This window comes from Gadus chalcogrammus, chromosome 8, assembly GCF_026213295.1.
Source record: "Gadus chalcogrammus isolate NIFS_2021 chromosome 8, NIFS_Gcha_1.0, whole genome shotgun sequence".
Classification (NCBI taxonomy): Eukaryota; Metazoa; Chordata; class Actinopteri; order Gadiformes; family Gadidae; genus Gadus; species Gadus chalcogrammus.
Genome location: NC_079419.1, coordinates 26,094,277 through 26,112,641, shown reverse-complemented (window position 1 = coordinate 26,112,641; position 18,365 = coordinate 26,094,277). Strand labels below are relative to the sequence as shown.

General features: G+C 43.5%; 1 protein-coding gene across 1 annotated transcript; it reads right to left on the bottom strand.

The window, feature by feature from the left end:
* Positions 1 to 7,042: 7,042 nt before the first annotated feature.
* Positions 7,043 to 18,105, bottom strand: mymk (myomaker, myoblast fusion factor). The gene is made up of 7 exons (XM_056595791.1): positions 17,776 to 18,105; positions 16,998 to 17,171; positions 16,764 to 16,878; positions 16,023 to 16,171; positions 15,766 to 15,882; positions 15,414 to 15,554; positions 7,043 to 8,690 (listed from the first exon to the last, which is right to left on the bottom strand). Exons 2-7 carry the CDS (start codon positions 17,130 to 17,132, stop codon positions 8,394 to 8,396), a joined length of 954 nt encoding a protein of 317 aa, XP_056451766.1. The 5' UTR covers positions 17,133 to 17,171; positions 17,776 to 18,105; the 3' UTR covers positions 7,043 to 8,393.
* Between the last annotated feature and the right edge of the window lie 260 nt (positions 18,106 to 18,365).

The window sequence follows — 18,365 nt, the reverse complement described above, 5'->3', positions numbered from 1 at the left end:
TAACTGAAGGAAACTCAGCAAGTAAATTGTGTTAAAACTTCAACAACACACTCTAATTTCATTCCCCGTTCAATTCGGCATTCAAAGGTATTATGTTTGCGCGTCAAAATGGATCCACCAAAACAAAGCATCACATTGGGCTTCACCCCTTAGTCTGCTGGGGGAAATAGTAAAAAATAGTCTAACACGCCCCTGAATACACCCTGCCAACGGTCAACACTACGTGAATGATTAAGTCACAATCTCTGATATCAAACTATTCTGTATTTGGTAAGAAATGTTGACTATTTTGTCCTGCTCTCTTATGTGTCCAGACTTCAACCTTGTGAAACCGAGGAAGAGCAGAAGCCACTTGCTGGCCAATCAGACCTTCAGGAGCTGGTGACCCGCCATGTGCAGGTATGAGAGCTCTGACCAGTCCTGACCACAGCAAACGTTATGGTGTGTTCCTGAATCCTCGAACGCCAGACTTCCGAGTCGAAAGTCGAAGATCTCCCAGCTTTCTTGCGACATTGTCTTCATCTTTCGAAAATTTGAGAGTAGACCGAGAGCAGTGATGACGCCCTCAACAAAATGGCTGCGCTCGTGAAGAGATCTTTTTATTTTATTTTAACCACGTAGGTCATTTTAATGTTGGTTTTAAATGCTTTTACACACAGATTAAATTGCTACTTTATTACGGTCTCCAATTTATACATTGCATGGTCTTGCTGTGCATGCAATACAACGTAAAGTTGTGTTGTTTGTTTTCAGGCTGGTTTGCTAAAGACGCTAATGTAGCTAACAATAAACAAAGACTAAGCCAATTTCATGCCACAATGACAAAGACGAACAGGAACGCTATTAATGCTCCGAGACTGGAAGTGACGTCAAACGTGCAACTCGGAAGGCTGGCGTCCGAGGATTCAGGAACACACCATAAGATCATTAGAATGACCAGACCAAAGCAAACGTTATATCATTAGAATGACCAGACCAAAGCAAACGTTAGATCATTAGAATGATCAGACCAAAGCAAATGTTGGATCATTAGAATGACCAGTCCTTTGGTAGCCCTATGCAAGATTGAGTTTTGCGCCCCCCGAACCATAAAGGTAAGGCCACACTGCACGCGCGTTGGCGTTGAGAATCGGCATTTTTGCATAGGGAACCATTGGTGTAGGCGGTGATCCCCCCCCCTTAGACCAGTTTAAAGCAGCGCGTTAGTTGCGTTAGACGCGGCATTCTCACGCAATGACGCACGTAAACGCACCAACGCGCCATCGCACCAACGCGCAAAGTTAAAAAAATTGAACTTTTGACGCACCCCTACGGGGCCTGCCCGTAATTCCGACACCTCATTGTTCCGACTTCTCAATGGTCCGAAATATTTCCCATTAGATCGACATGCCACTATGCCGAACGGTTTCAATGTTCCGAAAACGGAAACCCATTGGTCCGAAGTCAGTTTGTCCGACTTTTCAAAAAGGAGGCGCATTAGGCCGACGGTTCAATATGCCGAATAGGCCCTACATATAAAGAGTTTTATACCTCGCTCGCGCTCTCGCTCTCTCTCGCTCTCTCTCGCTCTCTCTCGCTCTCTCTCGCTCTCCCTCACTCTCTCCAAAATACAACATAGGCCTACTACATATCACGTTCACGATGAATATTGGAGAGTAAAGTGACAATGATTCACTTCATTTCGACACGGTGTTTCAGCCCCATGGACAGAGAGCGTAGGTCTAATTCTAAACACGGGCACGAACACACACACACACACACACACACACACACACACACACACACACACACACACACACACACACACACACACACACACACACACACACACACACACACACACACACACACACACACACACACTTGACCAAGTACACGGTATGAGGTATAAGTTTGACTAAATCAATACCAGCGAAATTATTTAGGCTAAAAGCACACTGTAAACACAGTAAACAACACATATAGGCCCACACACAGCTACTAAAGATAAAAAATGTATTTGTTTTTCACTCACCGTTTGACTTCTTTACGGGAAAAGTATTAGTCCTTGTATAACGTGCTCTTCATAAATTCACCTCTTCTGACCGTCCACAGCAACAGTCTGGCTTGGTGAAGTGCACTGCTGGAACTTAGCCTACATTGTCTTTTATTTTTGGTTTCATAATCACACATGTGGAATTGCGCCTTGGCCTATTCGGCATATTGAACCGTCGGCCTAATGCGCCTCCTTTTTGAAAAGTCGGACAAACGGACCTTCGGACCAACGGGTTCCGTTTTCGGAACATTGAACCGTCGGAATAGTGGCATGTCGATCTAATGGGAAATATTTCGGACCATTGAGACGTCGGAACAATAAGGCGTCGGAATTACGGCATGGCACCGATGCTACGCGTGACGCTTAGCCGCGATAGCCAATCAGCGTGGAGCTTGACCCGACGTCACGGGCAGAGACGCTTGCACAGAAGCATATGGTGGACATCTTTCTATATTCTGGGTTTGAATAGTAACATAGTTACGCTATTAAAAGCGTTTATGTAAACATTTTTAGCGATAAATATGCATTTTACTTTCATAAAGTTCGCTCGGTGAATGTGAAGGATGTTTGGTTTGATAGTTATGACGAAGAGGGAACGCTCCATTCACTTGCATGGACAGCGTCTTTGGTTGCTAAGCAACCTCAACGTCTTTGGCGGACTATTTCTCTGCTGATCAACACTACGAATGCTGGAAACACACCAAACACACCATGTGAAGTTATTTAACCCGATTATTGTTATTTATATCCGAGATTATTGAATCTAACCCGATCTAAGCTCTATCATGCACCCAAACACGGCGGCGTTTGGGTTTCCTACCTAAATCCAGCCCAGCCACAGGCACGTTAGGCTTTTTTTTTTTTTTTGTGACACACAATGATCAAGCGTCAAGATAGGCGTGTTATGCGCGATTTTTAACCCGAGTAAAGGCCGATTTAGGGTCGTTTTAGACGCAGAGACGTAAGCACGTAATTTACACAAGGGACTTGTTTTAGACAAGTTTTGATTTACGGTTCCTTTAAGGTTCCTTTAGGATTGCGCGTGTTGCAAGGGGATTCTCCGCCAGAACAGTAGGGGGAGCAACGAACTAATCTGTGGGCGAGGAAGTGGAAATCGCTGGCTTGTTTATATTTATAATTATCATAATTCGTTCTTGTGTTTTCTTCTTCTCCTTCTTCAAAATTCTTCATTCGCTTCTGTCACAGCCTTTTAAAAATGGCGCTATTATGCTGTAAAACCGGAAATGTGAGACTCCTGAAAGGATGTGGTTAGCTGGCCAATCACAGTCTTTGCGAGCTGCGTAGGGCCGTAGTGTTTTAGTCGCATAGTCAGGAATTTTGGCCGACGCACTTAAGCACGTAAGGGGGGATATTTTACCGCGCAAGGGGGGGTTATGTATCTTACGTGCTTACGCGTTACGTCTAAAACAGAGCATATATCGGCCTTAAAGGCTGGTTTATGCTCGGTTACGTAAGCGTAAGCGCAAGCGCAAGAGGCCCTTGCGCCCCCCTTGCGCGACTTCTCACGTCTTGCGTGCGTCGGGCGATTTTTCTAGACTTGCGTCATTTTTTACGTAAGCTTTTACGCGAGCCGCCCAGCCTGCAAGGCTGTGATTGGTTTGCTGGTCTGGTTACTACTTCCTGTCTGGAGTATCACCCGGCAGGCTCATATACAAAAGCATTAACCTGAAGTGAAGTTAACTTTGCTGCCAACACATTATGTCGTTTTAAAATGTAGAGAGATATGCACATTTATACAACCCCAATGATCAACAACTTCATCACCCCTGTTCCTCTGTCTGTTGCCATCATTCACTGTGTATGGGGAGAACCAGAGAATGTCTAATATGAGACGGGCTCTGGGAGAACACGATCTGGCACATAAACAAACCAACGACTCCCACAGACAAAGACGTCATTCTCGAGGTTAGAGGTTCGTCTTCAACGAAAAACTTTCCTCCACATATTACTCCACCTACTGTTCTGGCGGTAAATTGCTTGGCAACACGCGCAACACGCGCAACCTAAAAGGGAGCATGAATTGCTTTGAGTAAATTTTGCGCAACAACGTAACACCAACGCTGAAGCATGCAGCCGCCTTAACGCGTGCAGTGTGGCCTTAGCTTAAGAGGTTCACAACTATGTTGAAGCGACTGCGTGGTCATTTTGTTGCGCTAACATAGCACCTTAATCAGCCCTTTACGTAACGGTTTGGTCAACGTAACGTACCGTCTTGGAAAACTTGAAAAATCAATTAAATCTAATAATAATCTGACAAGTAAACGTGTGGCTGAAGGGGCGCCCTAGGAGGATCACATGTTTTATTTCGCTTGTTGTTTTAATTCTATGATTAGTGGGAATTTTGTTGCGCTGTTGTATTGTCCCCCTGCACGTTAGCATGAATAACAAATAAATAATAATAATTAAGGGTGCCACTAGAGGGCGCCTTCAACACCTTTGTCGCCCTAGGGCCTAGGCGATGCCTAGTTTGCCTATAGCAATCGCCGGCCCAGACAACGACCAGACTAAAGCAAACGTTAGATCATTAGAATGACCAGACCAAAGCAAACTTTAGATCATTAGAATGACCAGACCAAAGCAAATGATAGATCATTAGAATGACCAGACCAAGGCAAACATTAGATCATTAGAATGATCAGAACAAAGCAAACATTAGATCAGTAGAATAACCTGAATAAAGCAAACATTAGATCATTAATTTGACCAAACCAAAGCAAACATTAGATCATTGGAATGACCAGACCAAAGCAAACGAGAGCTACTTGGAGTTACCAGACAAAACCAGAGCTCCATAGAGTTACCAGACCAAATGAAAGTACCTTAGACCAAATCAATGAAAATCTAGATTGTTAGAAAGACAAAACCAAACGAATTTCATTAGAAATGTTGTGATAGACATTACAATTGTCTAGATATATGCTTGTATTTAATATATCTAAGGTGTTTACTGAGAAGGTCTCAGCACTTGTGTTTCCCTTGTCAGATGAAGCAGAAAGTGCAATCCTTCCTGCACCATCGCCCTCCTCTCCACCAGCCTTGGTCAACCCTATCTCCCCTCTAAACTTCCCCCTGACCCTCCTTTCTCCAAACTGAATGTCCTCCCTGCCCCACTCCCCCTCCTCCCCCTCCTCCCCCTAATCCTCCTTTCTACCCCAAAACCTTCATTCAGCCTCCTAAACATCCCCCACTCCCCGGCCTCTCTGCCCCTGGTCTTCCACTAGGCGGCAGCAGAGGCCTGCCTGTACCTTTATGAGCAGGAGGCCACCACTACTAGAAGAACATCTAGTGGCTCACTGGAGGAGATCCATTCTAAAGCCCATAGAACAACACCCTAATACAGAACTATGCCCTCTAGAACTACACCCTATAGAACTACACCATAATGCATAACTAGACCCATATATAAAACTACTTCCTCAAGAAATACACCCCATAAAACTTGGTCCTAATACAGAAACACATAACAACACCTTACATAACTACAAACTAATACAGATCTACACCCTATATTAATACACCCTAATATAGTACCTCATCCTTATTCAGAACAACACCCTAACCCAGAACTACACCCTAATACAGAATTACACCCTTATGCAGAACTTCAACCTTAGGTATAACCTCAACCTGTATAACTACACCCTAATACAGAAATACATGAATAACCACACCCTGCAGAATTAAACCTTATACAATGACGTCATTCAGAACTATTACCTATAGAATCACATCCTTATACAGTACCAAATATACAGTTAACAGTTGTCATGGAAATATTAGTACTGTTTTCAAGGTGATTATGAAAGGATGTTATCAACATCAAAGCTAGAGCTCAAGCCAAACTGCAAAGGCAGGAACGTTTAAAGTATTATATATAGTAAGATATTAAAATAGATAATGAATAACTGATCAAATTTGTATGTTTCCTGACTACTAGCCCAGCGTCAATCTTATATCTTTCCTATGTGAGCTCCCGGAGAACCACAACAAACGTATCAGTCCAGTCCTCTCATACCACTGACTGAATACTCACAGTCTTTCATCTGTTTGATTTTCAATGTTTCATTTAGTATACGTTTTTTAACTGGACATGAAGAATGCTGCTGTAGGAACCAGAAAGAGAAGACCAGTAAAGGTTTGGGTATGGGTAGATCATCTACATCCTCTCCGCTCTTGTGGTTGAACTAAGAACAAATAAAGGTGCAGATCAATACATATATTGATTCTTAGCATTAAAAAAATAAGCTGCTCTGTTCTGGGCTCATGAATACAGCAGACATTTAAGGTTGGGAGCACAAACATGACTTCTCTCCAAGTGAATATCTGTTGAAAAGGTCTGATTCCTGAGATGGTTCTCAGAAGAGGGGAACCAGGCTTGGGTGATTTGTGAGTCGAACATGAATGGAAAGAATCGCCCTGGTGAGGAGAGGAAGCAGCCTAGTAAACATGATCTGTGGTCTGGTGGTCCCAGCCTATCAACTGCCCAGCTGTCCCAACAGCTGAGAGAGAGACTTAGACATCGTATAGCTGACAAAAAGAGAGAGAGAGAGAGACTACATACTCCATCTATAGCTGACAGAGAGAGAGGCCTAGACCACACATAGCTGAGAGCGAGGGAGAGAGACAGGGAGAGAAAAATAGAAAGAGAGAGAGAACCGGCATACCAAACATACCAGAGTCTGGACCTTAATGTGAATGAGAGTGGACTAAAGGACTGTCAGTGTGTCTGTGTGTGATTAGGGTTAGGGTTGAGCTGGTGGGTTAGGTTAGGGTCGGGTTGATCTGGTGGATTGTATTAGGGTGAGGGTTGAGCTGGTGAGTTAGGGCTTGATTAGGGTCATGGTTGAACTGGTGGGTTACATTAGGGTTAGGTTTAGATAAGGGTAAGGGTTACGGATAGGTTTAGATAAGGGTAAGGGTTAGATCTCCTCCTTCTCTGAGTTAAAGTGCCAACACAGCCGAATATGGGAAGATAATATTCACTTTATTATTCCCAGATTGGAAATTGGGGTGTAACAGTGATAAAACTGCAATAGGAATTAAAAAGAGATGCACACATTTCTTTTTTAAGAAGAAAAAAACGAAACAACATAAAGAAAAGATATCCATATACACAGTATAAGTAATAGCAATGAAAATCCCAAAAAATATAATACCAGAGATATACAACTACATTCATACAGTCATGTAATACTACAGTAACGTAATACTGCACAGTAATGTAGTACTCATGTATTACCACAGTCAGTCTGAATCTAAACCGAAGAGTTCGAAAGAGACAAGATAGAGGAGAGAAAGAGATGGAGAGAGGATAGAGAGGGAAGATAAGAGAGGGATGGAAGGAAGGAGAGAAGCAGAGAGTCAGACGGCCAGAGAGAGGGAAAGGAAAGAGGGAGCGATAGAGGGAAAGAGAGAGTCAGACAGAGAGAGGGAGGAAGAGAATGATGGACAGAGAGAAGGAGGGAGAGGAAGAGGATGCAGAGGAAAAGGAGTCCAGACGAAGAGTGTCTCCCGGGAAACATTTCAAAAGACAATTTATATATTTTGGAGAGATAAACCAGCTGCTGCTCACTAATGTTCCACTGGGTTTTTACAGCTCCGTCTGCCTCTCCGTCCGCTAGCGATCTGCCATGCTGTGTCCATGCATGGGCGGGCTACCATGACACCTCTTCTTGAGGGTAAAGCCCCCATCTGCCTGCTAACCCCCTAGAACAAAAGCAGGGCGCTCGCTGGACAAGGTGTGTCACTACAGGATTCTACTGCAGTTTAGCAGTCAGCATTTAGCTGTTTAGCAGATACATACATGTCATTAAAAATGTCATAGCGGGGTTTGCTGGGTATGCTTAGCTAAGGAGGTATAGTAGGTTGGCTTGTAACTGGAAGGCTTGTAACTGGCAGGTTGCTAGTTAGATCCCTGGCACCTCCTTGCAGAGTGTCGCGGTGTCGCTGAGTAAGGCGCCTCACCCTGACTTCTCCTGACGTGCTGGCTGTCGCCTCGTGTGGTTGACTTCACCATCAGAACCGTTGAAAGTCACTTTGGATAAAAGCGTCTGCTAAATGTCCTTAACCTAAACCTAAATCATAGCTAGGGGTGAGGGGTTGCCTTGAACAAGGATGCCTACAGGTAGACTGCAGTCTACGGGGATCGTACCTAGTTAGAACCTTATCGCCTGGAGACAAACACCTTACTACTAGACTATCCCCCTCAAAGTTTCTAGTGCAGATAGATTGGTCCGTAACCACTGAGAGACATCCGTTCTGACCGCTCTGTCCTCCATCTGAGTTCTGGCCCGACTGTGGGCTCCTGGGGTTCACCCTGGTAACCACACCCTGGAGGTCACTTCCAGCCGTTCATCTCCTTGAGCTTAGAGATGTTATTGCCCTTAAGGGGGTTGGAGGGCAGTTGGAGGAGTGTGGAGGAGGGGAGGAGAGTCTTGGAGGGGTTATGGAAGAGGGGCAGGATGTGGGTCTTGCAGGGCTGGCCCCACAGCTTCTCTGTGGGGATGGTCCATATGCTCCTTTCTTTCTTCTCCTTTTTCTCCTTCTCTGTCTTTTCCGTCTTGGTCGTCTTCTCCTCCTTCTTCAGTGGGTCCTTCTTGTTCTTCTTGTCCTTGGTGGACCCGGGGGAGATAGTCTGCAAAATGACCAAACTAATTAACCACATGAATGACAAACTGTTGATTGGTTTATCTATGCTAATGATGCTACTCTGACTTATTATGCTTATAACGGCAAACATGTATATCCTGACAATCATCCTGTTTACCCAACACAGTCTCACTCCGAGAACGTCAAATACCGACTGTTGGCAAAGGCCCTTTAGCGTCGGTGACTGACGGGAAAGGTACCCTTTTTAGTCGGTCGGTGACGGTAAAGGTACCCTTCGGCGTCTTCTGCATACGGAATGGGGGGTGCCTCACTACGTCTCTAATAGACGCTGTGAGCATCTTTCCTATTGGATAGTTTTTAGGATATTCTTCTGTGAAAATGGCGGACATACTTTTTATCCTGGGTGGAAAATATGATATTTTAGCATAGTTAAACCATTAAAAGTGTTTATGTAAACATTTTTAGCGAGAAATGTGCATTTTACTTTCATAATCGTCGTTCGGCGAATGTGAAGGATGTTTGGTTTGATAGATATGACGAAGAATATTTCATCGGGCGATAATGGCCGGCGTACAGGCATCCCGGGCTCACGAAAATAGGTGACACTGTCACGTTATTTAATCTATTGAAACGTGATCAGGTACACGTATTTTCTAAATGTTCGTGTCAAAAAGCAAAATTTTCAAACTCATGCATATCAATTGGAAATATTTGTCGTGATTTGTCACTAAGCACGACTTCCATCTAAGGTTCTGTCCGGGAGCTTTCTCCCTATTGTCCCTTAAGGAGCTCCGTACAGAACATTTATTGTTAAAAATTGTCTGTGATAACTAAGAATATGACAGCTTTTCCAGTCTCACCAATATGCGCACAGATCGCACGGTTTGACACTTTCAAAATGCGTGCAGTACATACGCGAAATGACCATTTTGTGTGCATACGATACGCAAAACCCAGCATTAACTACTGTGGAGGGCGGATACGTCCATTTTGCGTGCATATGATATGCAAAACCCAGCATTAACTGAATGGGAGATGCAATATTTTAGGACAGATTCACCATTTAACGTGTTTCTAATGACATTTCTAGCGAGAAATGTACTTTTCCCTTGAATAATCCTCAGTCAGTGAATGTGTATGATCTTTATTAATCTTTATTATCTGAATGGGAAATGCAGCTCACGTGTTTCCTGCTTTTGTGTTATTAAACCGTTACCTTATGTAACTTTTAATGATATCATCTTGTTAGAAACACGTACGTTTTCGTGAACACTGGATTACGTCGCATTTCAACATAAAATAGCGTGTTATACACACACACACACACACACACACACACACACACACACACACACACACACACACACACACACACACACACACACACACACACACACACACACACACACACACACACACACGCACACACACACACACACTGCATTTCGCTGCCAAATAAATAAATACTAAGGCAGAATAAAGAATAAATTAATTCATTATCATTCAACTTCAACATGCGTTATTACAGTATAGTGGTGGAGGGATGACGTGTGTTGGCCAACCCGGAAGTGAGCGTCGCCCTGGGTTCCCTTGACAAAAAGCCAACGGGTTTTTCCATTTGATTTTGGATTATTGCAGAAAAATTAGCATCTTTGAAGCACCTCCTCAAAAACTGAAAATAAATAAAAATAACTGTGCTCCAAAGAAAGAAATGTAAACCAATGCATTCCGAATGGGAGTGTTTCTCCGATTTTTCCATGCTACACAGAACGAAAAGTAAACCCATGCAAATAAAGACTTCATGGTCATAATCATTTAAATATCATTAATCTCCTGAGGGTGGTATTCTATTTTTTTCAACGGGGCTGAATCCAGTCACTTGACCGTCATGGTTGCTATGGTGGTTGCTATCCACCAGCCCCTCTAATCCTTACATGGCTCTAAAAACCACGCGGCAAATGAGCTGCCGTAAATTGTGTTGTTTTTGTCGTAAACTAGTGTCCGAAGGTTAAAAAATAGACGGATAATCCAAGGTATCCTTAAAAGGCAGCTTGGATGTTTTTATTTTCTGCAGTTTAGACTTCTTCTATAACCTATTTTTGAAGCAAAACACCAAGCTCATTGATTTAAGGAGGCAGGGTTATTTGAAACAATTTATTAAATAAATATTTATGAGAGGTCATTCCTTCTCCTGAGTTTTCTTCCTATTTATGTCTATTTAAGTCTCACTCCGAGAACCTTAAAATATGAATCAATTCATTAGAAGTATGAAAATATCTTCCCGGTTACGTAACGGGGCAAACAAGGTGTCCTTTGACATCTACGTTTCGAGGCGATTGCAACAGTGCCACACATGATCATATTTGAATATGTTTCGGGGTAGTAATTAGCTGTCGATTTTGGAGGCCTTTATCAATAATGACCAGCTATAGATTTGCATTCCCGATGGAGATTTTTGACAAATGACATGTTATTTAGCATCTACACGTTAAGCTGAGTCCAATGAGATCAAGCTCGCCCTCTTGCTACACCGAGATCCTGTCCTAGACCTAGGTGTACCATGTAAAACACATGTTACCATTTGCTAGAGTGTCATGCTGGGTGTCTTTGGACTCAGCTCAACGTGTAGATGCTAAATAACATGTCATCTGTCAAAAATTTCTATCGGGAAGCAAATCAATATCGGCTCATTATTGATTAAGGCCTCCAATTTCGACAGCTAATTACTACCATTAAACATGTTCGAATATGCTCATGTGTGGCACCGTTGCAATCGCCTGGAAGCTTAGATGTTGAAGGACACCTTGTTCTTCCCTCTTACGCCACCGGGAAGATATTCACATACTTCTGATTGACTAATGAATTGATTAAGCTATTCCCCCAAAAGTCTGGGGTCAAAAGGTCAAAAGGAGCCGGCACCACGCCGCTTATGAGATAACAAAAGTTAATGTGTATTTCTCTCATAACTTTTTGTCATTATTAAAGAGAGGCCTGATTCTCAGATATGCAGGTTGGATGGCTACGGTGTAGGTCTGGGAATAACTTCAGGCCAAAATCTTGCAAGCGAGCCGCTGGGTGCAGGTGCAACGAGATGGAGCACTTGCTGAGTCATTTCCTGTAGGGCTGGAGCCACAGGTTGAAGCGTATGCGTCCTTTGAGACCCCCTTTGATATATAAGAGACCTCAAAGTAAAGCTTACTTAAATGTCGTCGACCCAGTCACCTATTGCATCACTTCCTTTAGGGCTTCGGCCTCCTAATTGATCATTGTAGTATAATTGAATGCCCTCTTTCATATATGATACCTCCACCACTGGGACGTGGCAACAATTTTCCAAATCCATATGGGGAGGGGGGGGTGATGCTTGTGGACAGTAGGGTTGTACACTAGACATAAATAGGAAGCAAACTCAGGAGAAGGAATGACCTCTCATAAATATTATTTAATAAATTGTTTCAAATAACCCTGCCTCCTTAAATCAATGAGCTTGGTGTTTTGCTTCAAAAATAGGTTATAGAAGAAGTCTAAACTGCAGAAAATAAAAACATCCAAGCTGCCTTTTAAGGATACCTTGGAATATCTGTCTATTTTTTAACCATCGGACCCTAGTTTACGACAAAAACAACACAATTGACGGCAGCTCCTTTGCCGCGTGGTTTTTAGAGCCATGTAAGGATTAGAGGGGCTGGTCGATAGCAACCACCATAGCAACCATAACGGTCAAGTGACTGGATGCAGCCCCGTTGAAAACAATAGAATACCACCCTACACACTCAGGATATTAATGATATTTAAATTATTATGACCCTGAAGTCTTTATTTGCATGGGTTTACATTTTGTTCTGTGTAGCATGGAAAAATCGGAGAAACACTCCCATTCAGAATGCATTGGTTTACATTTCGTTCTTTGGAGCACGGTTATTTTTATATATTTATTTATTTTCAGTTTTTCAGGAGGTGCTTCAAAGATGCAAATGTTTCTGCAATAATCCAAAATCCAATGGCAAAACCCGTTGGCTTTTTGTCGAGGGAATCCAGGGCGACGCTCACTTCCGGGTTGGCCAACACACGTCATCCCTCCACCACTATACTGTAATAACGCATGTTGAAGTTGAATGATAATGAATTAATTTATTCTTTATTCTGCCTTAGTATTTATTTATTTGGCAGCGAAATGCAGTGTGTGTGTGTGTGTGTGTGTGTGTGTGTGTGTGTGTGTGTGTGTGTGTGTGTGTGTGTGTGTGTGTGTGTGTGTGTGTGTGTATAACACGCTATTTTATGTTGAAATGCGACGTAATCCAGTGTTCACGAAAACGTACGTGTTTCTAACAAGATGATATCATTAAAAGTTACATAAAGTAACGGTTTTAATAACACAAAAGCAGGAAACACGTGAGCTGCATTTCCCATTCAGATAATAAAGATTAATAAAGATCATACACATTCACTGACTGAGGATTATTCAAGGGAAAAGTACATTTCTCGCTAGAAATGTCATTAGAAACACGTTAAATGGTGAATCTGTCCTAAAATATTGCATCTCCCATTCAGTTAATGCTGGGTTTTGCGTATCATATGCACGCGAAATGGACGTATCCGCCCTCCACAGTAGTTAATGCTGGGTTTTGCGTATCGTATCCACACAAAATGGTCATTTGGCGTATGTACTGCACGCATTTTGAAAGTGTCAAACCGTGCGATCTGTGCGCATATTGGTGAGACTGGAAAAGCTGTCATATTCTTAGTTATCACAGACAATTTTTAACAATAAATGTTCTGTACGGAGCTCCTTAAGGGACAATAGGGAGAAAGCTCCCGGACAGAACCTAGATGGAAGTCGTGCTTAGTGACAAATCACGACAAATACTTCCAATTGATATGCATGAGTTTGAAAATTTTGCTTTTTGACACGAACATTTAGAAAATACGTGTACCTGATCACGTTTCAATAGATTAAATAACGTGACAGTGTCACCTATTTTCGTGAGCCCGGGATGCCTGTACGCCGGCCATTATCGCCCGATGAAATATTCTTCGTCATATCTATCAAACCAAACATCCTTCACATTCGCCGAACGACGATTATGAAAGTAAAATGCACATTTCTCGCTAAAAATGTTTACATAAACACTTTTAATGGTTTAACTATGCTAAAATACCATATTTTCCACCCAGGATAAAAAGTATGTCCGCCATTTTCACAGAAGAATATCCTAAAAACTATCCAATAGGAAAGATGCTCACAGCGTCTATTAGAGACGTAGTGAGGCACCCCCCATTCCGTATGCAGAAGACGCCGAAGGGTACCTTTACCGTCACCGACCGACTAAAAAGGGTACCTTTCCCGTCAGTCACCGACGCTAAAGGGCCTTTGCCAACAGTCGGTATTTGACGTTCTCGGAGTGAGACTGTGTTGGTTTACCACATAAAGCATACGTTGTGTGTGTCTCAGAAGCAGAGAGACACTCCGTCTCTTTGCTTCTGATGGCCCAGAAGACCCGAGTCACACAGTTATCTAGTATTGATTAGGAAAAATGATTCAAGCAAACTGTGTTTGAAGCCAAACAGAAACAGAGATAAGGAGATACGTCTGGATGGGCATATCTTCAAAAGGTTTCGCCAGCAAGGTACTGTTTATTGACAGTAATATTACTTTAAATAAACAGTACCTTGCTGGTGAAACTGCTGCCAGTACAGTAAAACTTTAAGAGTGAATCTAACACCCATCATCAGGTAGCCTTCAAAGACGATTCTACTTTACTGGGTCAGAGCAGCCTTTTGAAGGTATGCCCATCCGGGCGTATCTACTTATCTTGTTTTGGTTTGGCTTCCAACACAGTTTGCTTGAATCATCTTTCCTAATCAATACTCAGGTTGTCTGGGCCATCAGAAGAAGAGAGACGGAGTGTGGGGTCACAACTTATGCTTTGTGTGGTAAACAGGATAATTGGCGAGATGGACATGTTTGCTGTCTCAAACATGTCAGCACACCGCTTTAATATTACAGTAATCTACTGGCGGCAAAATGATACGGCTTGTACCGTTGGACTCCTTGGAGCTATCTACCCAGTTATTTTGTGTAGATAGCTTGATATGAGAAGATGGTTTTCAAGCATATTAGCATTAAGCATCTACCGGAAGTAAACAAGATATCAAGGAAGCAGCTAGCCTCCAGCCATATAAACGCGGGTCCCCACTAACAAACGCCAGATATAGACCAATGAAATATCAATCAATTTATAATTTTAATCGATTTGCGCTTGCGTGCCCCTAGCACTGCTTGACTACGAGAGCAGCCTTTTATTTCATCACCCACGTAACACACAACAACAACACAGGGGTTATCCCCGGCTTTAGGACCTTGGTGGCAACAACTCCAACAAGGGAAACGTTATTTTCCCAAGATTCTTTGCTATTTGCAGCATATGTCTGTAAATGTACACATTGACTGATGAAATGCTTGAACGACCATTGAGACTCCACAATATACTGTCCTTCACAGCATTGCACTGTAAAACCTAGAGTAGATTAACTCTTAGAATTTCGCTGTCAATTTACATCAAAGTCTTACAGAGTAGGGCTAAAACTATCTCCACCATATCCTCATCTGCCTTCACACTTTGTCTAGCAAGCTAGCAGGTCAGGCTTGTTAGCCTGCGTAGCATAAGTCTAGCATGTCTGGAGGGCCTAGCATGATGGCATGTGTCTGATAGCATGCTGGAGTGTGCCAAGCTGAAGGCTGACTCACGCAGCAGCAGAGGGTGAGGCACCCAAGCTTAGCGGCGCCGCGGCCTGTCCCTGCGTAGCGGTTCTTCTTAGGCAGGAGCAGGACAAGAGACACGGCCAGAGATAGATGATAGAAACTGTGGACGTACGAGTAGTCCCACTCCTAACAGAAACACAAATTATGAGACACATTAATAAACTCTCTCTCACACACACACACACACACACACACACACACATACATTACAATAAACTACACACACCACAACAACAGTAATGAACAATAATAATAATAACCATAGCAGCACAAAAAACAAACTACACAAATACACAAATCACACCAACCAGTAAAGGTTTGTGGGGAGGGAGCTGACCTGAAAGTAGAAGCGGAGCATGAGGGCAAGCGCGCCGAAGCAGCACCCAGGGCCCACCTGCTGGGTGTACACCCTCTTGTCCGGGTACACCCCTCGGATCTCCTTCATCTTCTGCAGCTGGAACAAACAACAGCAACACAACTTTATTCATAAGACGTCGCTCACAACATCACAACATTTCAGCCACAGCATCCCAAAGGAAGAGATGATACCATGGTAACCATCTCAACACCAACATGGTCAACTGTCCTCCTCACCCATGTCACAGTGATGATGAAGACAGCAGATCCTATTGGTCCAGAGTAGACCCCGTAACCATAGCGATCCTGGTAGGTTCTCACAGCGATTGTCAACACTCCAAACATGGTGATGCTGGAACGCCGCGGCTCGTCAAAGTCTCCTAGAGCTAGGAGACAGGAGAAAAGGAGGCATGAGAGAGGAGGATCAGAGAGATGTGTATGTGTGTTTGTGTGTGTGTATGTGTGTGTGTGAGCCTGTTAACTGACATGTAGCACACATCTATGTAGCTTTAATAGTTAAAGGGCCATGAACACAAGCTCCTCTGACAAATGCGCTCCACACGCAAACAGCTGCTTGGCTAAGCCCCAACACAGCTGAACCAGTCCAAATGTTACACACAGGCTGATACTCAAACTAATATCAGTGTAATTCTCAGAACACATACTTATATTAAGATTTACACATAGCAATCAAACTAATATCAATATGTTACACTTAAAACACTTGGTGATATAAATATAAGGTCGTAGAAAGCAGAAATGTCGCTAAGAGCCCCTCAGAGAGAGAAACAGAGGAGGTCGGAGATCACACACACAACACCCACTTTAGCATGGTTTCCTTCTTCCGTCTTTCTCAGAGATATACACATACGGGCCAGATATGCTCAATGCATTATAGAGTGTAGATATTAACTGAAATCTTTAAGACATATCAAGTCATGTTAGGAAAAGTCATATTATTGAGTGATGATGACTTACCGATGAGTGTGACCCACATGGACAGAGCGGTGCCGTAGGTGGTGAAGTACTCCAGAACCTCATGTCTCATGAAACACAGGATGGACAGACCCGGACCCTCACACACATGCAGGATCTGTTAACAGTATAGAACCTGTTATTATAGATGATGGGTGGGACACTAGAGAGAGGGGTTTGACAGTAGAGAGTGGGGTGTGACTGTAGTGACCGGGGTGTGACAGCAGGGGGCCTCACCATGGTGAAGAACATGGTGAAGAAGTAGACCAGGGCTTCTGAGTGGAAGCCCCTCTTGGTGGCCACACTGGCCACGGGGAGCAGCACCAGACTGCTGACCGTGGGCAACAGGAGCTTCGCCACGAACGCTCCCATCGCGCCTCCAACACACCACGGCTGCTGGGACTAAGACTGCTTTCAAAAAGAAAGGAGCACAAATGGATGAGGGCCTGAAAACACTGTGGTCACATCCCTACAGCTCATACTGGGGCGTGCAAGAAGGTCATTCTATGTTTTAACCCTTCAGCTACTGGACCTTATTACTCTTAGTGGATTGAAATATGTTGACAACAAACTATTGGAAATGGCAGATGTTTAAACTGATATCTATACAATTATTTTTGCTGTGTTGCGTGATTTATGTTGTAGCTTCATGTTCTGCTGCCAACCTTGGCATGGTTTCTTTTACTGAAGAGATATTGAATCTCAAAGGTAGAACCTGTTAAATAATGGCTAGTAAATTTTCAACATTTTAAAAAATATACAATACAACACAAATTACCCATTGCACAGCCATGATGCAATGCTGCACAACAAATCACAACTGGACACAAAGACAAAACAAGACACTATGCACAGCTACACGCAAGGACAACACAACTGCATACAATGCAACACCAGCAAACCAACGATGCACAACAACTACATACAATGACATCAACACAAAACACAAAAAATAATAATAACAACACCCATGACTACTACACACGTCTAGACCAAAAACTATCCAAAGTAGTACCTTAGTGGAGATGAGGGTCCAGAAACAAAAAGAGGGACCCGAACAATAGGAGGTCCAGAGGAGACCAGAACCAGGGGAGACCAGAGGAGGTCCAGAGGAGACCAGCCCAGAGGAGGTCAAGAGGTGACCAGCCCAGAGGAGACCAGACGAGGTTCAGAAGAGACCAGTCCAGAGGAGACCAGAGGAGGTCCAGAGGAGACCAGTCCAGAGGAAACCAGAGGAGGTCCAGAGGTGACCAGAACCTGAACACTGGAGGAGAAGAGTTCTGCAGTCTGTGGACTTTCTCCTGAATGAATGAGTTTCTCGGAGAGAAGCATATACAGTACACACACACACACACAGACACACAACACACGTGTGTCCAGCTGTCCCCTTCAACATTTAAAGTCCCCATGCAGCAGGCCTCAGTCAGGGGGGTGGGGGGCAGCTGCCTGCATACCAGTGGGGCGGGGCAGCAGGGAGAGTGTAGCATTCCAGTAGGCCCTGCGGGTCAAACTGGAGTCACACCAGAGTCACAGCATGTCCACAAAGCTCTGGAGATACTGATGTCAGTTTTAGTTGCTGGGGGGAGTAAAGTGAAATCAAAGCAG

Bases quoted from the DNA above. Each gene is read 5' to 3' on its own strand.
- mymk (XM_056595791.1), bottom strand. From the start codon at position 17,132: ATGGGAGCGTTCGTGGCGAAGCTCCTGTTGCCCACGGTCAGCAGTCTG. The intron at 15,883-16,022 runs GTGAGGAGGACA...TGTTTGTTCCAG, and splicing joins TCATCATCACTGTGACATGG to CTGCAGAAGATGAAGGAGAT. The intron at 8,691-15,413 runs GTGAGTCAGCCT...GTCATTTTGCAG, and splicing joins GCCTCACCCTCTGCTGCTGC to ACTATCTCCCCCGGGTCCAC.